This window comes from Salmo salar, chromosome 10 (assembly GCF_965601325.2).
Source record: "Salmo salar chromosome 10, fSalSal1, whole genome shotgun sequence".
NCBI lineage: Eukaryota > Metazoa > Chordata > Actinopteri > Salmoniformes > Salmonidae > Salmo > Salmo salar.
In genome coordinates, this window is record NC_138300.1 from 108,811,489 (window position 1) to 108,828,334 (window position 16,846).

Below are 16,846 nucleotides of genomic sequence, written 5' to 3' on the forward strand. Positions count from 1 at the left end.
ACACTACCGTTCAAAAGTTTGGGGTCACTTAGAAATGTCTTTGTTTTTTAAATAAAAACATTTGTCCATTAAAATAACATCAAATTGATCAGAAATACAGTGTTGACGTTGTTGTAAATGACTATTGCAGCTGGAAACGGCTGATTATTTTTTTAAATAAATTATCATTTAAAAAAAAGTATTTTCACCCTTTTTTCTCCCCAATTTTTAGTAGTAGTTACAGTCTTGTCTCATCGCTGCAACTCCCGTACGGACTCGGGAGAGGCAAAGGTCAAGAGCCATGCGTCCTCCGAAACACAACCCAACCAAGCCACACTGCTTCTTGACACAATACTCATCCAACCCGGAAGCCAGCCGCACCAATGTGTCGGAGGAAACACCGTACATCTGACGACTGACGCCCGCCACAGGAGTCGCTAGTGCGCGATGAGACAAGGATATCCCTGCCGGCCAAACCCTCCCCTAACCCGGACGACGCTGGGCCAATTGTGCACCACCCCATGGGTCTCCTGGTCGCAGCCGGTTGCAACAGAGCCTGGACTCGAACCCAGAATCTCTAGTGGCACAGCTAGCACTGCAATGCAGCGCCTTAGACCACTGCGCCACCCGGGAGGCCCCCAAGGAAATGGCAGATTTTTTTAATGGAATATCTACATAGGCGTAGAGAGGCCCATTATCAGCAACCATTACTCCTGTGTTCCAATGGCACGTTGTGTTAGCTAATCCAAGTTTATCATTTTCAGTCTATTCTTGTTCTGAGAAATTAAGGCTATTCCATGTGAGAAATTGCCAAGAAACTGAAGATCTTGTACAAAGCTGTGTACTACTCCCTTCACAGAACAGCGCAAACTGGCTCTAACCAGAATAGAAAGAGGAGTGGGAGGCCCGGTGTGTATATATATATATTTGTTACTGCTCAACTAAAACAATCTTGGTCGACCAACAGCCTAACGAACAAACAATCAACCAGTCGACTAATTGAGGTCAGCACTAAATCAGCTTAGTTTTTTTTGCAACTTATTTGTTGAACAATCTTTGATGTTTTGTTGCCTCTAGGCCAATACAGAATGATAACATTTTTACTGATGGTCTTTGTTTTTCTTTCTGCTTGCATTTTGTATTTTCATTTTGACGTGTGTATTTTCTGTAATTGATGTAATTCAGGGCTCATTTGTAAAAGAGACCTTGGTCTCAGTATGACTCCCTGATAAAATAAAGGTTCAATTCAAAAAATATATTGAAATGATTTTACTTCATTGTAACATTGCCCAGACATACAGTGTCTTCGGAAAGTATTCAGACCCCTTGACTTTTTCCACATTTTGTTACGTTACAGCCCCTTACGCTAAAATAGATTAAATCGTTTTCCCCCCCTCATCAATCTACACACACAATAACCCATGATGACAAAGCACATTTAACCTGTTGAGGGGCAGTATTTGCACGGCCGGAAAAAAAACGTACCTGATTTAATCTGGTTATCACTACTGCCCAGAAATATAATTATTGGCTTTGGATAGAAAACACTCTAAAGTTTCTAAAACTGTTTGAATGGTGTCTGTGAGTATAACAGAACTCATATGGCAGGCAAAAACCTGAGAAGATTCTGTACAGGAAGTGCCCTCTCTGACCATTCCTTGGGCTTCTTGACTCTTTTTATTGAAAACTTAGGATCTTTGCTGTAACGTGACACTTCCTACGGCTCCCATAGGCTCTCAGAACCCGGGAAAAAGCTGAATGACGTCTTTGCAGCCCCTGGCTGAAAAACATTAGCGCCTTTGGTAAGTGGTCTATCAGAGGACAATGAGACTGAGGCGCGTGCACGAGGCGACCCCATGTTTTTATTTTCTCTCTCTTTGTACTAAAACACGGTTTCCCGGTTGGAATATTATCGCTTTTTTACGCAAAAAATGGCATAAAAATTGATTTTAAACAGCAGTTGACATGCTTCGAAGTACGGTAATGGAATATTTAGACATTTTTTGTCACAAAATGCGCCGTGCTCGTCACCCTTCTTTACCCTTTCGGATAGTGTCTTGAACGCACGAACAAAACGCCGCTGTTTGGATATAACTATGGATTATTTGGGACCAAACCAACATTTGTTATTGAAGTAGAAGTCCTGGGAGTGCATTCTGACAAAGAACACCAAAGGTAATCAAACTTTTCTAATAGTAAATCGGAGTTTGGTGAAGGCTAAACTTGCTGGGTGTCTAAATAGCTAGCCCTGTGATGCCGGGCTATCTACTTAGAATATTGCAAAATGTGCTTTCACCGAAAAGCTATTTAAAAAAAAAATCTAAATATTCCATTACTGTACTTCGAAGCATGTCAACCGCTGTTTAAAATCAATTTTTATGCCATTTTTCTCGTAAAAAAGCGATAATATTCCGACCGGGGATCTGCGTTTAGGTAAAAAGACGAAAGAAAATAAATCACGGGGTCAACTCGTGCACGCGCCTAAGCCCATTGTCCTCTGATCGGCCACTTGCCAAAAGCGCAAATGTGTTTCAGCCTGGGGCTGCCTCGATATCATTCAGCTTTTTCCCGGGCTCTGAGAGCCTATGGGAGCCGTAGGAAGTGTCACGTTACAGGAAAGATCCTCAGTCTTCAATAAACAGAGACAAGAAGAACAAGATCTTGTCAGAGAGGGCACTTCCTGTAAGGAATCTTCTCAGGTTTTTGCCTGCCATATGAGTTCTGTTATACTCACAGACACCATTCAAACAGTTTTAGAAACTTTAGGGTGTTTTCTATCCAAAGCCAATAATTATATGCATATTCTAGTTACTGGGCAGGAGTAGTAACCAGATTAAATCGGGTATGTTTTTTATCCGGCCGTGTCAATACTGCCCCCCTACCCCCAACAGGTTAAAGAAATTAAATGTAACATTACATAAGTATTCAGACCCTTTACTCAGTACTTTGTTTAAGCACCTTCGGCAGCAAGAACAGCAGAGTCTTCTTGGGTATGACTTTACACTTGTATTTGGGGAGTTTCTCCCATTCTTCTCTGCAGATCCTCTCAAGCTCTGTCAGGTTGGATGGTGTGCGTCTTTGCACAGCTATTGTCAGGTCTCTCCAGAGATGTTCAATTGGGTTCAAGTCCGTGCTCTGGCTGGGCCACTAAAGGACATTCAGAGACTTATCCCGAAGCCACTCCTGTGTTGTCTTGGCTGTGTGCTTAGGGTCATTGTCCTGTTGGAAGCTGAACCTTCACCCCAGTCTGAGGTCTGGAGCAGGTCTTCATCAAGAAACTCTGTACTTTGCTCCATTCATCTTTCCCTCGAACCTGACTAATCTCCCAGTCCCTGCCGCTGAAAAACATCCCCACAGCATGATGCTGCCACCACCATGCTTCACCGTAGGGATAGTGGCAGGTTTCCTCCAGACATGACGCTTGGAATTCAGGCCAAAGAGTTCAAGCTTGGTTTCATCAGACTAGAGAATCTTATTTCTCATGGTCTGAGAGTCTTTAGGTGCCTTTTGGCAAACTCCATACGGGCTGTCATGTGCCTTTTACTGAGGAGTGGCTTCCATCTGGCCACTCTACCATAAAGGCCTGATTGGTGGAGTGCTGCAGAGATGGTTGTCCTTCTGGAAGGTTCTCCCATCTCCACAGAGTAGCTCTGTCAGAGTGACCATCGGGTTCTTGGTTACCTCCCTGACCAAGATCCTTCTCCACTGATTCCTCAGTTTGGCTGGTCGGCCGGCTCTAGGAAGAGTCTTGGTGGTTCCAAACTTCTTCCATTTAAGAATGATGGAGGCCACTATGTTCTTGGGGACCTTCAATGCTGCAGAAATGTTTTGGTACCCTTCCCCAGATCTGTGCCTCGACACAATCCTGTCTCTGAGCTCTACGGACAATTCCTTGTTTTTGCTCTGATATGCACTGTCTACTGTGGGACCTTATATAGACAGGTGTGTGTCTTTCCAAATCATGTCCAATCAATTGAATTTACCACAGGTGGACTCCAATCAAGTTATGGAAACAGGATGCACCTGAGCTCAATTTCAAGTCTCATAGCAAAGGGTCTGAACACTTATGTAAATAAGGTATTTCTGTTTTTTATTTTAAATAAATTTGCAAAAATGTCTGAAAACCTGTTTTCGCTTCGTCATTATGGGGTATTGTTTATAGATTGCTTAGGATGTTTTTTTTAATCCATTTTAGAATAAGGTTGTAACGTAAAAAATGTGGAAAAGTCAAGGGGTCTGAATACTTTCCGAAGGCACTGTAGCAGTATAAACACTGGTCTAGGATAGCTCACTAACCCAAGATAATGTCAGCTGTTATAAAACACAAGTAAAAATGCAATAGCTAACAAATAGTGACAAAATGACAAACTGGATATACAGGTAACTGCCAAAATAAAGGAAACACGAGTAAATGAGGGATACAAAGTATATTGTAAGCAGCTGCTTCCATACAGGTGTGGATCCTGAGTTAATTAAGCATTTAACCTCTCTAGGGTAGGGGGCAGTATTTTCACGGCCGGATGAAAAACGTACCCAAATTAAATGGCCTACTACTCGGGCCCAGGAACTAGAATATGCATATTATATTTGGATAAAAAAACCCTCGGAAGTTTCTAAAACTGTTTGAATGATGTCTGTGAGTATAACAGAACTCATATGGCAGGCAAAAACCTGAGAAAAATCTAACCAGGAAGTGAGAATTCTGGTGCTTGTAGTCCTTTCAAGCCATTGCCTATCGAACACACAGTGACTTAGGGTTCATTTTGCACTTCCTAAGGCTTCCACTAGATGTCAACAGTCTTTAGAAAGTTGTTTGAGGCGTCTATGATGAACAGAGGAAGTTGGAAGTTGTTGACTCAGGAAGGTACTGGCGTTCATTGACGCGCGTTCACGTGAGAGTTAGCTGTGTTCCAAAACGTTTTTCAAGACATTGCAATCGTCCGGTTGGAATATTATTGAAGTTCTAAGTGATAAAGGACCTAAAGATTGATGCTATACAACATTTGACATGTTTGAACGAACGTAAATATAACTTTTTTTACTTTTCGTCGTAACATTTTCCATGCACTTCCTACACTTGGAGTAGCTAACTGAACGCGCTAACAACAAGGAGCTATTTGGACATAAATTATGGACTTTATCGAACAAAGCAACATTTATTGTGGACCTGGGATTCCTGGAAGTGCCTTCTGATGAAGATCAAAGGTAAGTGAATATTTCTAATGATATTTATGATTTTAGATGACTCCAAAATGGCGGGTATCTGTATTGCCTAGTGTATTTTTCTGAGCGCAGTACTCAGATTATTGCAAAGTGTGCTTTCCTAGTGAAGCTTTTTTGAAATCTGTCACAGTGTTTGCATAAAGGAGATGTTCATCTATAATTCTCTGAATAACAGTTTAATATTTTATCAACGTTTATGGTGAGTATTTTTGTAAATTGGTGTGCTGATCCACCGGAAGTATTGGAGGCAAAATATTTTCTGAACATCACGCGCCAATGTAAAATGGGGTTTATGGATATAAATATGAACTTTATAGAACAAAAAATGCATGTATTGTGTAACATGATGTCCTAGGAGTGTCATCTGATGAAGATCGTCAAAGGTTAGTGCATAATTTTAGCTGGTTTTCATGACGCCTGTCCTTGCTAGGAAAATGGCTGTGTGCTTTTTCTTGTGTTGGAACTGTCCTAACATAATCTAACTTTATGCTTTCGCCATAAAGCCTTTTTGAAATCGGACAATGTGGTTACATTAAGGAGACATGTACCTTTAAAATGGTGTAAAATAGTCCTTTGTTTGAGAACTTTGAATTATGACATTTTGTGGTTTTGAATTTGGCGCTCTGATATTTCACTGGCTGTTGAATAGTGTGAACCGTGGGTGTTAACATCATATCATGCTTAGGTTAGGGTCTTGTATAAAAATGCCCAGTTGCCCATCATTTTGGTTACCATTGCTAGAAGAGATCTGTTATTTTGAAAGAGGGGTCTCAAAGGAGCATAGGGGGTTTAAAAGTTGTGTGTGAACACTTATGGGAGATTCTGGTGCTGTGCCTGAGACAGCGTTTTCCACCACCATCAATGATGGAAATTCTTGTGGAAGAATGGTGTCGCATCCCTCCAAAAGTGTTCCAGACACTTGTAGACTCTATGCCAAGGCACAGTGAAGCTTTCTGGCTCGTGGTGGCCCAACACCCTATTAAGATACTTTATGTTGGTGTTTCCTTTATTTTGGCACTTACCTGTATGTTCCAGAGTCACTTTGGTATTTGGAGGGATTCTGCTTTGCTTGTTTTACGTTTTTTGTCTGTGAGAGTGTTTGAAGACATACACCAGTTTGAGGAAGTACGGTTGACCTCAGGAAATGGCACTAGTTTGGCCTGCTTTGGTCTGGTTTGGGATGCTGTCTGAGAAACAAGTACTAGTTTACCCAGGTGTGTTTTACTGTGTGTGGGAAGGAAGACAGTAGGGCAGGTACTCACAGAGTCAGGGTCTCTCTGCTGCTCCAGGAAGGCAGAGAACTCCACCAGTCTGAGTTTGGTGGTCCCGATGGAGCGTCCCTGCCAGGCCGGGGCTGTAGCCGTGGGGGGCTCGTACGCTGGGGGATTACACACAACACTGTCACCTCACTATCCACCGTTTACTGACACTAGGCAATCCAAGATGGCGTAGCAGTGCAGACGTGTTTTGTCATTGTCCCATGTAAAAAAATATATATATATATATTTTTTGTATATATTCAATATAATAAATCTCTTTTTCCATTTTTAAATTAAATATAGCTTCCGGCAACCCGCCTCACCCAATGTGATACGGATCTGCTATTTTTAGACCTTATAGCTAGAACCTCCATCAGAAGCTAGCCATCAGATGCTAACCAGCTAATTAGACCAGCTAATTAGCTACTAGCTATTTAGTCATTGTTAGCCACTGCTAGCGGCCTTTACCTTTAGCTCAGACACTAGCCGCTTTTAGCCTGGATAATACCCACCAGTCTGCACAGCGCAATATAAACCCTGAGCATATCGGACTGCTTTTCTCCACTACATCACCAGATTCCTGCCATAATCTCTGGACCATTACTCCAGATCATCGCAGCTAGCGAGCTGCTACCAAGTGGCCCAGCCCCGAAGCTGCCGTAGTAATTCCGTCCGACGTGCCCTCAACCGGCCTTTGTCGGACATCGGTGAAGACACTTCTGCTAGCCCCGGCCTGCTAACTTTATGGACGCCGTGTCCCCCGCTTTCAAGCGTAGTAACAACTACCTAGCGGCTTCCCTGTTTCATCAATTGCTGTTCACTGGACCCTATGATCACCTGGCTACATAGCTGATGCCTGCTGGACTGTTCATTAATCACGGTACTCCATTTTTGTTTATTTTGTTTATCTGTCAGCCCCAGCCTCGAACTTAGGCCCTGTGTGTAGTTAACTAACCCTCTCTGCCCATTCATCGCCATTTTACCTGTTGTTGTTGTCTTAGCTAGCTCTCCCAATCAACACCTGTGATTGCTTTATGCATCGCTTTATGTCTCTCTCTAATGTCAATATGCCTTGTATACTGTTGTTTAGGGTAGTTATCATTGTTTTATTTTACTGCGGAGCCCCTAGCCCCACTCAATATGCCTCAGATACCTCTTTGTCCCACCTCGCACACATGCGGTGACCTCACCTAGCATAACTAGTGCCTCCAGAGATGCAGTCTCTCTTATCGTCAATCAGTGCCTAGGTTTACCTCCACTGTACCCACACCCTACCATACTCTTGTCTGTACATTAATCCCTGAATCTATTCTACCACGCCCAGAAATCTGCTCCTTTAATTCTCTGCCCCAACGCACCAGACGACCAGTTTTGATAGCCTTTAGCTGTACCCTCATCCTACTCCTCCTCTGTTCCTCGGGTGATGTAGAGGTTAACCCAAGCCCTGTGTGTCCCTAGGCACTCTCATTTGTTGACTTCTGTAACTGTAAAAGCCTTGGTTTCATGCATGTTAACATCATTTTGTTTTACTCACTGCTTTAGCACACTCCGCCAACCCTGATGTCCTTGCCGTGTCTGAATCCTGGTTTAGGAAGACCACCAAAAATTCTGAGATTTCCATCCCCAACTACAACTTTTCCGTCAAGATAGAACTCCCAAACGGGGAGGACTTGCAATCTACTGCAGAGATAGCCTGCAAAGTTCTGTCATACTTTCCAGGTCTATGCCCAAACAGTTCGAGCTTCTAATTTTAAAAATGAATCTCTCCAGAAATAAGTCTCTCACTGTTGCCGCCTGTTATAGACCCCCCCTCAGCTCCCAGCTGTGCCCTGGACACCATATGTGAATTGATTGCCCCACATCAATCTTCAGAGTTCGTTCTGTTAGGTGACCTAAACTGGGATATGCTTAACACCCCGGCCATCCTACAATCTAAGCTAGATGCCCTCAATCTCACACAAATTATCAAGGAACCCACCAGGTACAACCCTAAATCCGTAAACATGGGCACCCTCATAGATATTATCCTGACCAACTTGCCCTCCAAATACACCTCTACTGTTTTCAATCAGGATCTCAGCGATCACTGCCTCATTGCCTGCATCCGTAATGGGTCCGTGGTCAAACGACCACCCCTTCACTGTCAAACGCTCCCTAAAAACACTTCTGCAAGCAGGCCTTTCTAATCGACCTGGCCCGGGTATCCTGGAAGGATATTGACCTCGTCCCGTCAGTAGAAGATGCCTGGTTGTTCTTTAAAAGTAATTTCCTCCCCATCTTAAATAAGCATGCCCCTTTCAAAAAATGTAGAACTAAGAACAGATATAGCCCTTGGTTCACTCCAGACCTGACTGCCCTCGACCAGCACAAACACATCCTGTGCCGTACTGCACTAGCATCGAATACTCCCCGCGATATGCAACTTTTCAGGGAAGTCAGGAACCAATACACACAGTCTGTTAGGAAAGCAAAGGCTAGCTTTTTCAAACAGAAATTTCAATCCTGTAGCTCTAACTCCAAAAAGTTCTGGGACACTGTAAAGTCCATGGAGAATAAGAGCACCTCCTCCCAGCTGCCCACTGCACTGAGGCTAGGAAACACTGTCACCACTGATAAATCCACGATAATTGAGAATTTCAATAAGCATTTCTCTATGGCTGGCCATGCTTTCCTCCTGGCTACCCCAACCCAAGGCCAACAGCACCGCACCCCCCGCAGCTACTTGCCCAAGCCTCCCCAGCTTCTCCGTCACACAAATCCAGATAGCAGATGTTCTGAAAGAGCTGCAAAACTTGGACCCCTATAAATCAGCTGGGCTAGACAATCTGGATCCTCTCTTTCTAAAATTATCCGCAGCCATTGTTGCAAACCCTATTACTAGTCTGTTCAACCTCTCTTTCGTATCATCCGAGATTCCTAAAGATTGGAAAGCTGCCGTGGTCATCCCCCTCTTCAAAGGGGGGAGACACTCTAGACCCAAACTGTTACAGACCTATATCCATCCTGCCCTGCCTTTCTAAAGTCTTCGAAAGCCAAGTTAACAAACAGATCACTGACCATTTCGAATCCCACCGTACCTTCTCCGCTGTGCAATCCGGTTTCCGAGCTGGTCACGGGTGCACCTCAGCCACGCTGAAGGTACTAAACAATATCATAACCGCCATCGATAAAAGACAGTACTGTGCAGCCGTCTTCATCGACCTGGCCAAGGCTTCGGCGATGTCATTTACAAAATAGCCACCAACACTCTACTCAGAAAAATGGATGCAGTCTATCACAGTGCCATCCGTTTTGTCACCAAAGCCCTATATACCACCCACCACTGTGACCTGTATGCTCTCGTCGGCTGGCCCTCGCTACATATTCATTGCCAGAACCACTGGCTACAGGTCATCTATAAGTCTTTGCTAGGTAAAGCTCCGCCTTATCTCAGCTCACTGGTCGCCATAACAACACCCACCCATAGCACGTGCTACAGCAGATATTTTGCATAAATGACAAAAGTTTATCTTTCGACGCTCCTTACACTTTCAGGTAAGATTTTACCAATTTTATTGCACGAGCAGTGAAGCAACCTTATAAAAACATTTGCTTACACTTTTTCCCAGTTTTTTTCTTTATTTTTCTCAGTTCTGTCCCCATCTCTTTTCCACTGCTCATCCCCAAAGCCAACACCTCTTTGGCCGCCTTTTCTTCCAGTTCTCTGCTGCCAATGACTGGAACGAATTGCAAAAATTGCTGAAGTTGGAGACATATCTCCCTCACTAACTTTAAGCATCTGCTATCTGAGCAGCTTACCGATCGCTGTACACAGCCCATCTGTAAATAGCCCATCCAACTTCCTACCTTATCCCCATATTGTTTTTATTTACTTTTTTGCTCTTTTGCACACCAGTATTTATATTTGCACATCATCATCTGCACATCTATCACTCCAGTGTTAATTTGCTAAATTGTAATTACTTTTGTTTATCCCATGTGTAACTCTGTTGTTGTTTTTTGTCGCACTGCTTTGCTTTATCTTGGCCAGGTCACAGTTGTAAATGAGAACTTGTTCTCAATTGGCCTACCTGGTTAAATACACTCACTAACATGATACCCATTAGCTATATCACTAGTAGCATTAGCCATGTAACAGTATTAATGCCCTGGTAATAGGTGCCATTGGAGTTTTGTTTGAGCGTTGGCCTCAGATAAAGTGAAATGAGCTGATAGAAATAGGGTGGATAGAGTAAAAGGGCACCCTCACCTGAGATGGTGGTCGTTACAGCTGTCTGGCTGGGGTAGGCCTGCTGGGAAAATGGCTTGATGCTGAAGATAAAAAGAAAGAATCAGGAAGTTGACCTGGTTATTGTAATAATACAAAAAATTAACTAGGTAGATAAGTTATAAAATCGAGCTAACAAATTAGTTAAGTTATTACTTCATCTTATATTATCAATAACAAGACAGACACATTAGGACGACTTACTCTTGTGAGGATCCAGGCTGGCCAGTGGATATCATACCCTGCCAAAACTAAGGAAGAGTAAATAAACGGACAATCAGGACAGCACAATGCACATCAAGTCAATTGTTACGAATTGTGTGTGTTTAGTGAGGGGTGTCTTACCCCTGTCGCCCCAGGGAAGGTGGGTCTTGGGAGGCCCAGCTTGTTGTGGATGGCAGTGGCAGAGACGATCTGAGCCGAGGACATGGAGGCCATACTCTGCAGTGCCTTGTCTTTCACACTCTGGTCCTTCAGCAGAACACAACACAATGACTCGAAGTGGTGGGACAAAGAACAAGCAACAACAACCAAACAAACTCACACACCCACACACATATACAGTGAGGGAAAAAAGTATTTGATCCCCTGCGTTTGCCCACTGACAAAGAAATGATCAGTCTATAATTTTAATGGTAGGTTTATTTGAACAGTGAGAAACAGAATAACAACAAAACAATCCAGAAAAACGCATGTCAAAAATGGTATAAATTGATTTGCATTTTAATGAGGGAAGTAAGTATTTGACCCCCTCTCAATCAGAAAGATTTCTGGCTCCCAGGTGTCTTTTATACAGGTAACGAGCTGAGATTAGGAGCACACTCTTAAAGGGAATGCTCCTAATCTCAGCTTGTTACCTGTATAAAAGACACCTGTCCACAGAAGCAATCAATCAGATTCCAAACTCTCCACCATGGCCAAGACCAAAGAGCTCTCCAAGGATGTCAGGGACAAGATTGTTGACCTACACAAGGCTGGAATGGGCTACAAGACCATCGCCAAGCAGCTTGGTGAGAAGGTGACAACAGTTGGTGCGATTATTCGCAAATGGAAGAAACACAAAAGAACTGTCAATCTCCCTCGGCCTGGGGCTCCATGCAAGATCTCACCTCGTGGAGTTGCAATGATCATGAGAACGGTGAGGAATCAGCCCAGAACTACACGGGAGGATCTTGTCAATGATCTCAAGGCAGCTGGGACCATAGTCACCAAGAAAACAATTGTTAACACTACGCTGTGAAGGACTGAAATCCTGCAGCGCCCGCAAGGTCCCCCTGCTCAAGAAAGCACATATACATGCCCGTCTGAAGTTTGCCAATGAACATCTGAATGATTCAGAGGACAACTGGGTGAAAGTGTTGTGGTCAGATGAGACCAAAATGGAGCTCTTTGGCATCAACTCAACTCGCCGTGTTTGGAGGAGGAGGAATGCTGCCTATGACCCCAAGAACTTCATCCCCACCGTCAAACATGGAGGTGGAAACATTATGCTTTGGGGGTGTTTTTCTGCTAAGGGGACAGGACAACTTCACCGCATCAAAGGGACGATGGACGGGGCCATGTACCATCAAATCTTGGGTGAGAACCTCCTTTCCTCAGCCAGGGCATTGAAAATGGGTCGTGGATGGGTATTCCAGCATGACAATGACCCAAAACACACGGCCAAGGCAACAAAGGAGTGGCTCAAGAAGACGCACATTAAGATCCTGCAGTGGCCTAGCCAGTCTCCAGACCTTAATCCCATAGAAAATCTGTGGAGGGAGCTGAAAGTTCGAGTTGCCAAACGTCAGCTTCGAAACCTTAATGACTTGGAGAAGATCTGCAAAGAGAAGTGGGACAAAATCCCTCCTGAGATGTGTGCAAACCTGGTGGCCAACTACAAGAAACGTCTGACCTCTGTGATTGCCAACAAGTGTTTTGCCACCAAGTACTAAGTCATGTTTTGCAGAGGGGTCAAATACTTATTTCCCTCATTAAAATGCAAATCATTTTATAACATTTTTGACATGCGTTTTTCTGGATTTTTTTTTGTTATTCTGTCTCTCACTGTTCAAATAAACCTACCATTAAAATTATAGACTGATCATTTCTTTGTCAGTGGGCAAACGTACAAAATCAGCAGGGGATCAAATACTTTTTTCCCTCACTATAGACAATATCACACACACACACACATATAGAGAACATCACACACACACACAAGGCCGCCTACTTGCCTGAAAAACGTGCTTTTAAGGGTACAGAATTCTATTGCTCTTAATATTTCTCTGAGACTGGTGAATAAAAACACAGAACACCCATTGTGTTGTTACTGAGTTTTGAATTGAATACCTAACCATTTAAACGAGTTTTTCTTCTAAGGGCAGAGCTTGTCTTCTATGAAAAAACAGTACATTACCCAAACAGATTGTCACAAGTGGCGCAACTAAGGGCTGGATTTAATCCATATTGCGAAGATCCAAGTTAAAATTCAAAGGTAATTTCTGATTGAGCTGACATTGGCAGCGTTTACTGCAGTCTACAAGAACGTTGGAACATTGCCTTTAAATTTCAATCGAGCTATAACGCGGATACAGATTGAATCCAGCCCTAAGTGATTGAAAGATTCCCACAACCAATGGACATCAGGGCAAGATTCTAGTGTATGCTGAACATTGGAAAGAAAGCACTCCAGTGCTTGAGTTCTCTGTAGAGAAGTGGCATTTGTGGGCATTTTATAAGTTGGACATTTTAATCAAATTCATGAAAAACATACAGTACCAGTCAAAGGTTTGGACATACAGTTGAAGTCGCAAGTTTACATACACTTAGGTTGGAGTCATTACAACTTGTTTTTCAACCACTCCACAAATTTCTTGTTAACAAACTATAGTTTGGCAAGTCGGTTAGGACATCTACTTTGTGCATGACACAAGTCATTTTTCCAACAATTGTTTACAGACAGATTATTTCACTTATAATTCACAATATCACAATTCTAGTGGGTCAGAAGTTTACATACAATAAGTTGACTGTGCCTTTAAACAGCTTGGAAAAATTCCAATGATGTCATGGCTTTAGAAGCTTCTGATAGGTTCATTTACATCGTTTGAGTCAATTGGAGGTGTACCTGTGGATACATTTCAAGGCCTACCTTCAAGCTCAGTGCCTCTTTGCTTGACATCATGGGAAAATCTAAAGAAATCAGCCAAGACCTCAGAAAAAAATTGTAGACCTCCACAAGTCTGGTTCATCCTTGGGAGCAATTTCCTAATGCCTGAAGGTACCACGTTCATCTGTACAAACAATAGTACGCAAGTATAAACACCATGGGACCACGCAGCCGGCATACCGCTCAGGAAGGAGACGCGTTCTGTCTCCTAGAGATGAACGTACTTTGGTGTGAAAGGTGAAAATCAATCCCAGAACAACAGCAAAGGACCTTGTGAAGATGCTGGAGGAAACAGGTACAAAACTATCTATATCCACAGTAAAACGAGTCCTATATCGACATAACCTGAAAGGCTGCTCAGCAAGGAAGAAGCCACTGCTCCAAAACTGCCAATAAAAAGCCAGACTATGGTTTGCAACTGCACATGGAAACAAAGATCGTACTTTTTGGAGAAATGTCCTCTGGTCTGATGAAACAAAAATAGAACTGTTTGGCCATAATGACCATCGTTATGGTTGGAGGAAAAAGGGGGAGGCTTGCGAGCCGAAGAACAACATCCCAACTGTGAAGCATGGGGGTGGCAGCATCATGTTGTGGGGGTGCTTTGCTGCAGGAGGGACTGGTGAACTTCACAAAATAGATGGCATCATGAGGCAGGAAAATGATGAGTATATATTGAAGCAACATCTCAAGACATCAGTCAGGAAGTTAAAGCTTGGTCGCAAATGGGTCTTCCAAATGGACTATGACCCCAAGCATACTTCCAAAGTTGTGGCAAAATGGCTTAAGGACAACAAAGTCAAGGTATTGGAGTGGCCACCACAAAGTCCTGACCTCAATCCCATAGAACATTTGTGGGCAGAACTGAAAAAGCATGTGCGAGCAAGGAGGCTTACAAACCTGACTCAGTTACACCAGCTCTGTCAGGACGAATGGGCCAAAATTCACCCAACTTACTGTGGGAAGCTTGTGGAAGGCTACCCGAAACGTTTGATCCAAGTTAAACAATTTAAAGGCAATGCTACCAAAAATTCAAATTGAGTGTATGTAAACTTCTGACCCACTGGGAATGTGATGAAAGAAATAAAAGCTGAAATAAATCATTCACGCTACTATTATTCTGACATTTCACATTTTTTAAATAAAGTGGTGATCCTAACTGACCCAAGACAGGGAATCTTTACTAGGATTAAATGTCAGGAATTGTGAAAAACGGACTTCAAATGTATTTGGCTAAGGTGTATGTGAACTTCCGACATCAACTGTACCTACTCATTCAAGGGTTTTTCTTTATTTTTACTCTTTTCTACATTGTAGAATAATAGTGAAGACATAAAACCTATGAAATAACACATATGGAATCAGGTAGTAACCGAGAAATTGTTAAACAAATCAAAATAGATTTTAGATTCTTCAAACTAGCCACCCTTTGCTTTGATAACAGCTTTGCACACTCTTGGCATTCTCTCAACCAGCTTCATGAGGAATGCTTTTCCAACAATCTTGAAGGAGTTCCCACATATGCTGAGCACTTGATGGATGCTTTTCCTTCACTCTGTGGTCCTTTACTCTGAGGTCAGGTGATTGTGGAGGCCAGGTCATCTGATGCAGCACTCCATCACTCTCCTTGGCCAAATAGCCCTTAAACAGCCTGGAGGTGTGTTTACGGTCATTGTCCCGTTGAAAAAGTAATGAAAGTCCGACTAAGCGCAAACCAGATGGGATGGCGTATCGCTGCAGAATGTTGTGGTGGCCATGCTGATTAAGAGTGCCTTGAATTCTAAATAAATCACAAACAGTGTCAACAGCAAAGCACCCCCACACCATCATATCTCCTCCTCCATGCTTCACAGTGGGAACCAGACATACGGAGATCATCCTACTGTGCGTCTCACAAAGACATGGCAGTTGTAATAAAGAAATCTCAAATTTGGACTCATCAGACCAAAGGACAGATTTCCACCAATCTAATGTCCATTGCTCATGTTTCTTGGCCCAAGCAAGTGTCTTTTTATTATTTGAACTCTGAAGCATTTATTTGGCCTGCAATTTGAGGTGCAGTTAACTCTAATGTACTTATCCTCTGCAGCAGAGGTAACTCTGGGTCTTCCTTTCCTGTGGTGGTCCTCATGAGAGCCAGTTTCATCATAGTGCTTGATGGTTTTTGTGACTACGCTTGAAGAAACTTTCAAAGTTCTTGAAATGTTCCGTACTGACTGACCTTCATGTCTTAAAGTAATGATGGTCTGTCGTTTCTCTTTGCTTATTTGAGCTGTTTTTGCCATAATATGGACTTTTATATGGACTCTTTTACCAAATAGGCCTATCTTCTGTATATCACCCCTACCTTGTCACAACACAACTGATTAGCTCAAATGCATTATGCATTATTCTACAAATAAACTTTTAACCTCTATGGGACCCCTTCCCGTTCTCATCCCGTTAACGGGATTGAGTTTGACAACAGCCAGTGGAAAATCAGTGCGCCAAATTTAAAACAGCTAAAATCTCATAATTCCATTTTCTCATACAATCAACTATTTTACACCATTTTAAAGATAAACTTCTCGTTAATCTAACCACATTGTCTGATTTCAAAAAGGCTTTACGGCGAAAGCATAAAGTTAGATTATGTTAGGACAAACTTCACAAGAAACACCACACAGCCATTTCCAAGCAACTAGATGCATCACAAAAACCCAAAACACAGCTAAATGAAGCACTAACCTTTGACGATCTTCATCAGATGACACTCCTAGGACATTATGTTAGACAATACATGTATGTTTTGCTCGATAATGTTCATATTTATATCCAAAAACAGAATTTTACCTTGGCGTGTAATGTTGAGAAATGTTTTCTCTCCAAACCTCCCAGTGAATCAGCACAATGAGCACACAGTATGTAAATTCTCATCGTAAACATTGATTAATATAGAAGTGTTATGCACAGAATTATAGATACACT

The 16,846-nt window shown here is 42.7% G+C and overlaps 1 protein-coding gene across 3 annotated transcripts in view; it reads right to left on the reverse strand.

Annotated features, from left to right (window-relative positions):
• LOC106561460 (transcriptional enhancer factor TEF-1) overlaps positions 1-16,846 on the reverse strand; it is a 116,452-nt gene that overhangs the window by 13,214 nt on the left and 86,392 nt on the right. For all 3 annotated transcript variants that reach the window (XM_014125449.3, XM_082957362.1, XM_082957363.1), the window contains 4 exons: positions 11,074-11,199; positions 10,933-10,979; positions 10,711-10,772; positions 6,465-6,580 (listed from right to left, as the gene is read on the reverse strand). In XM_014125449.3, coding sequence (XP_013980924.1) covers positions 6,465-6,580; positions 10,711-10,772; positions 10,933-10,979; positions 11,074-11,199 — 351 coding nt within the window. The remainder of the gene's footprint in view (positions 1-6,464; positions 6,581-10,710; positions 10,773-10,932; positions 10,980-11,073; positions 11,200-16,846) is intronic.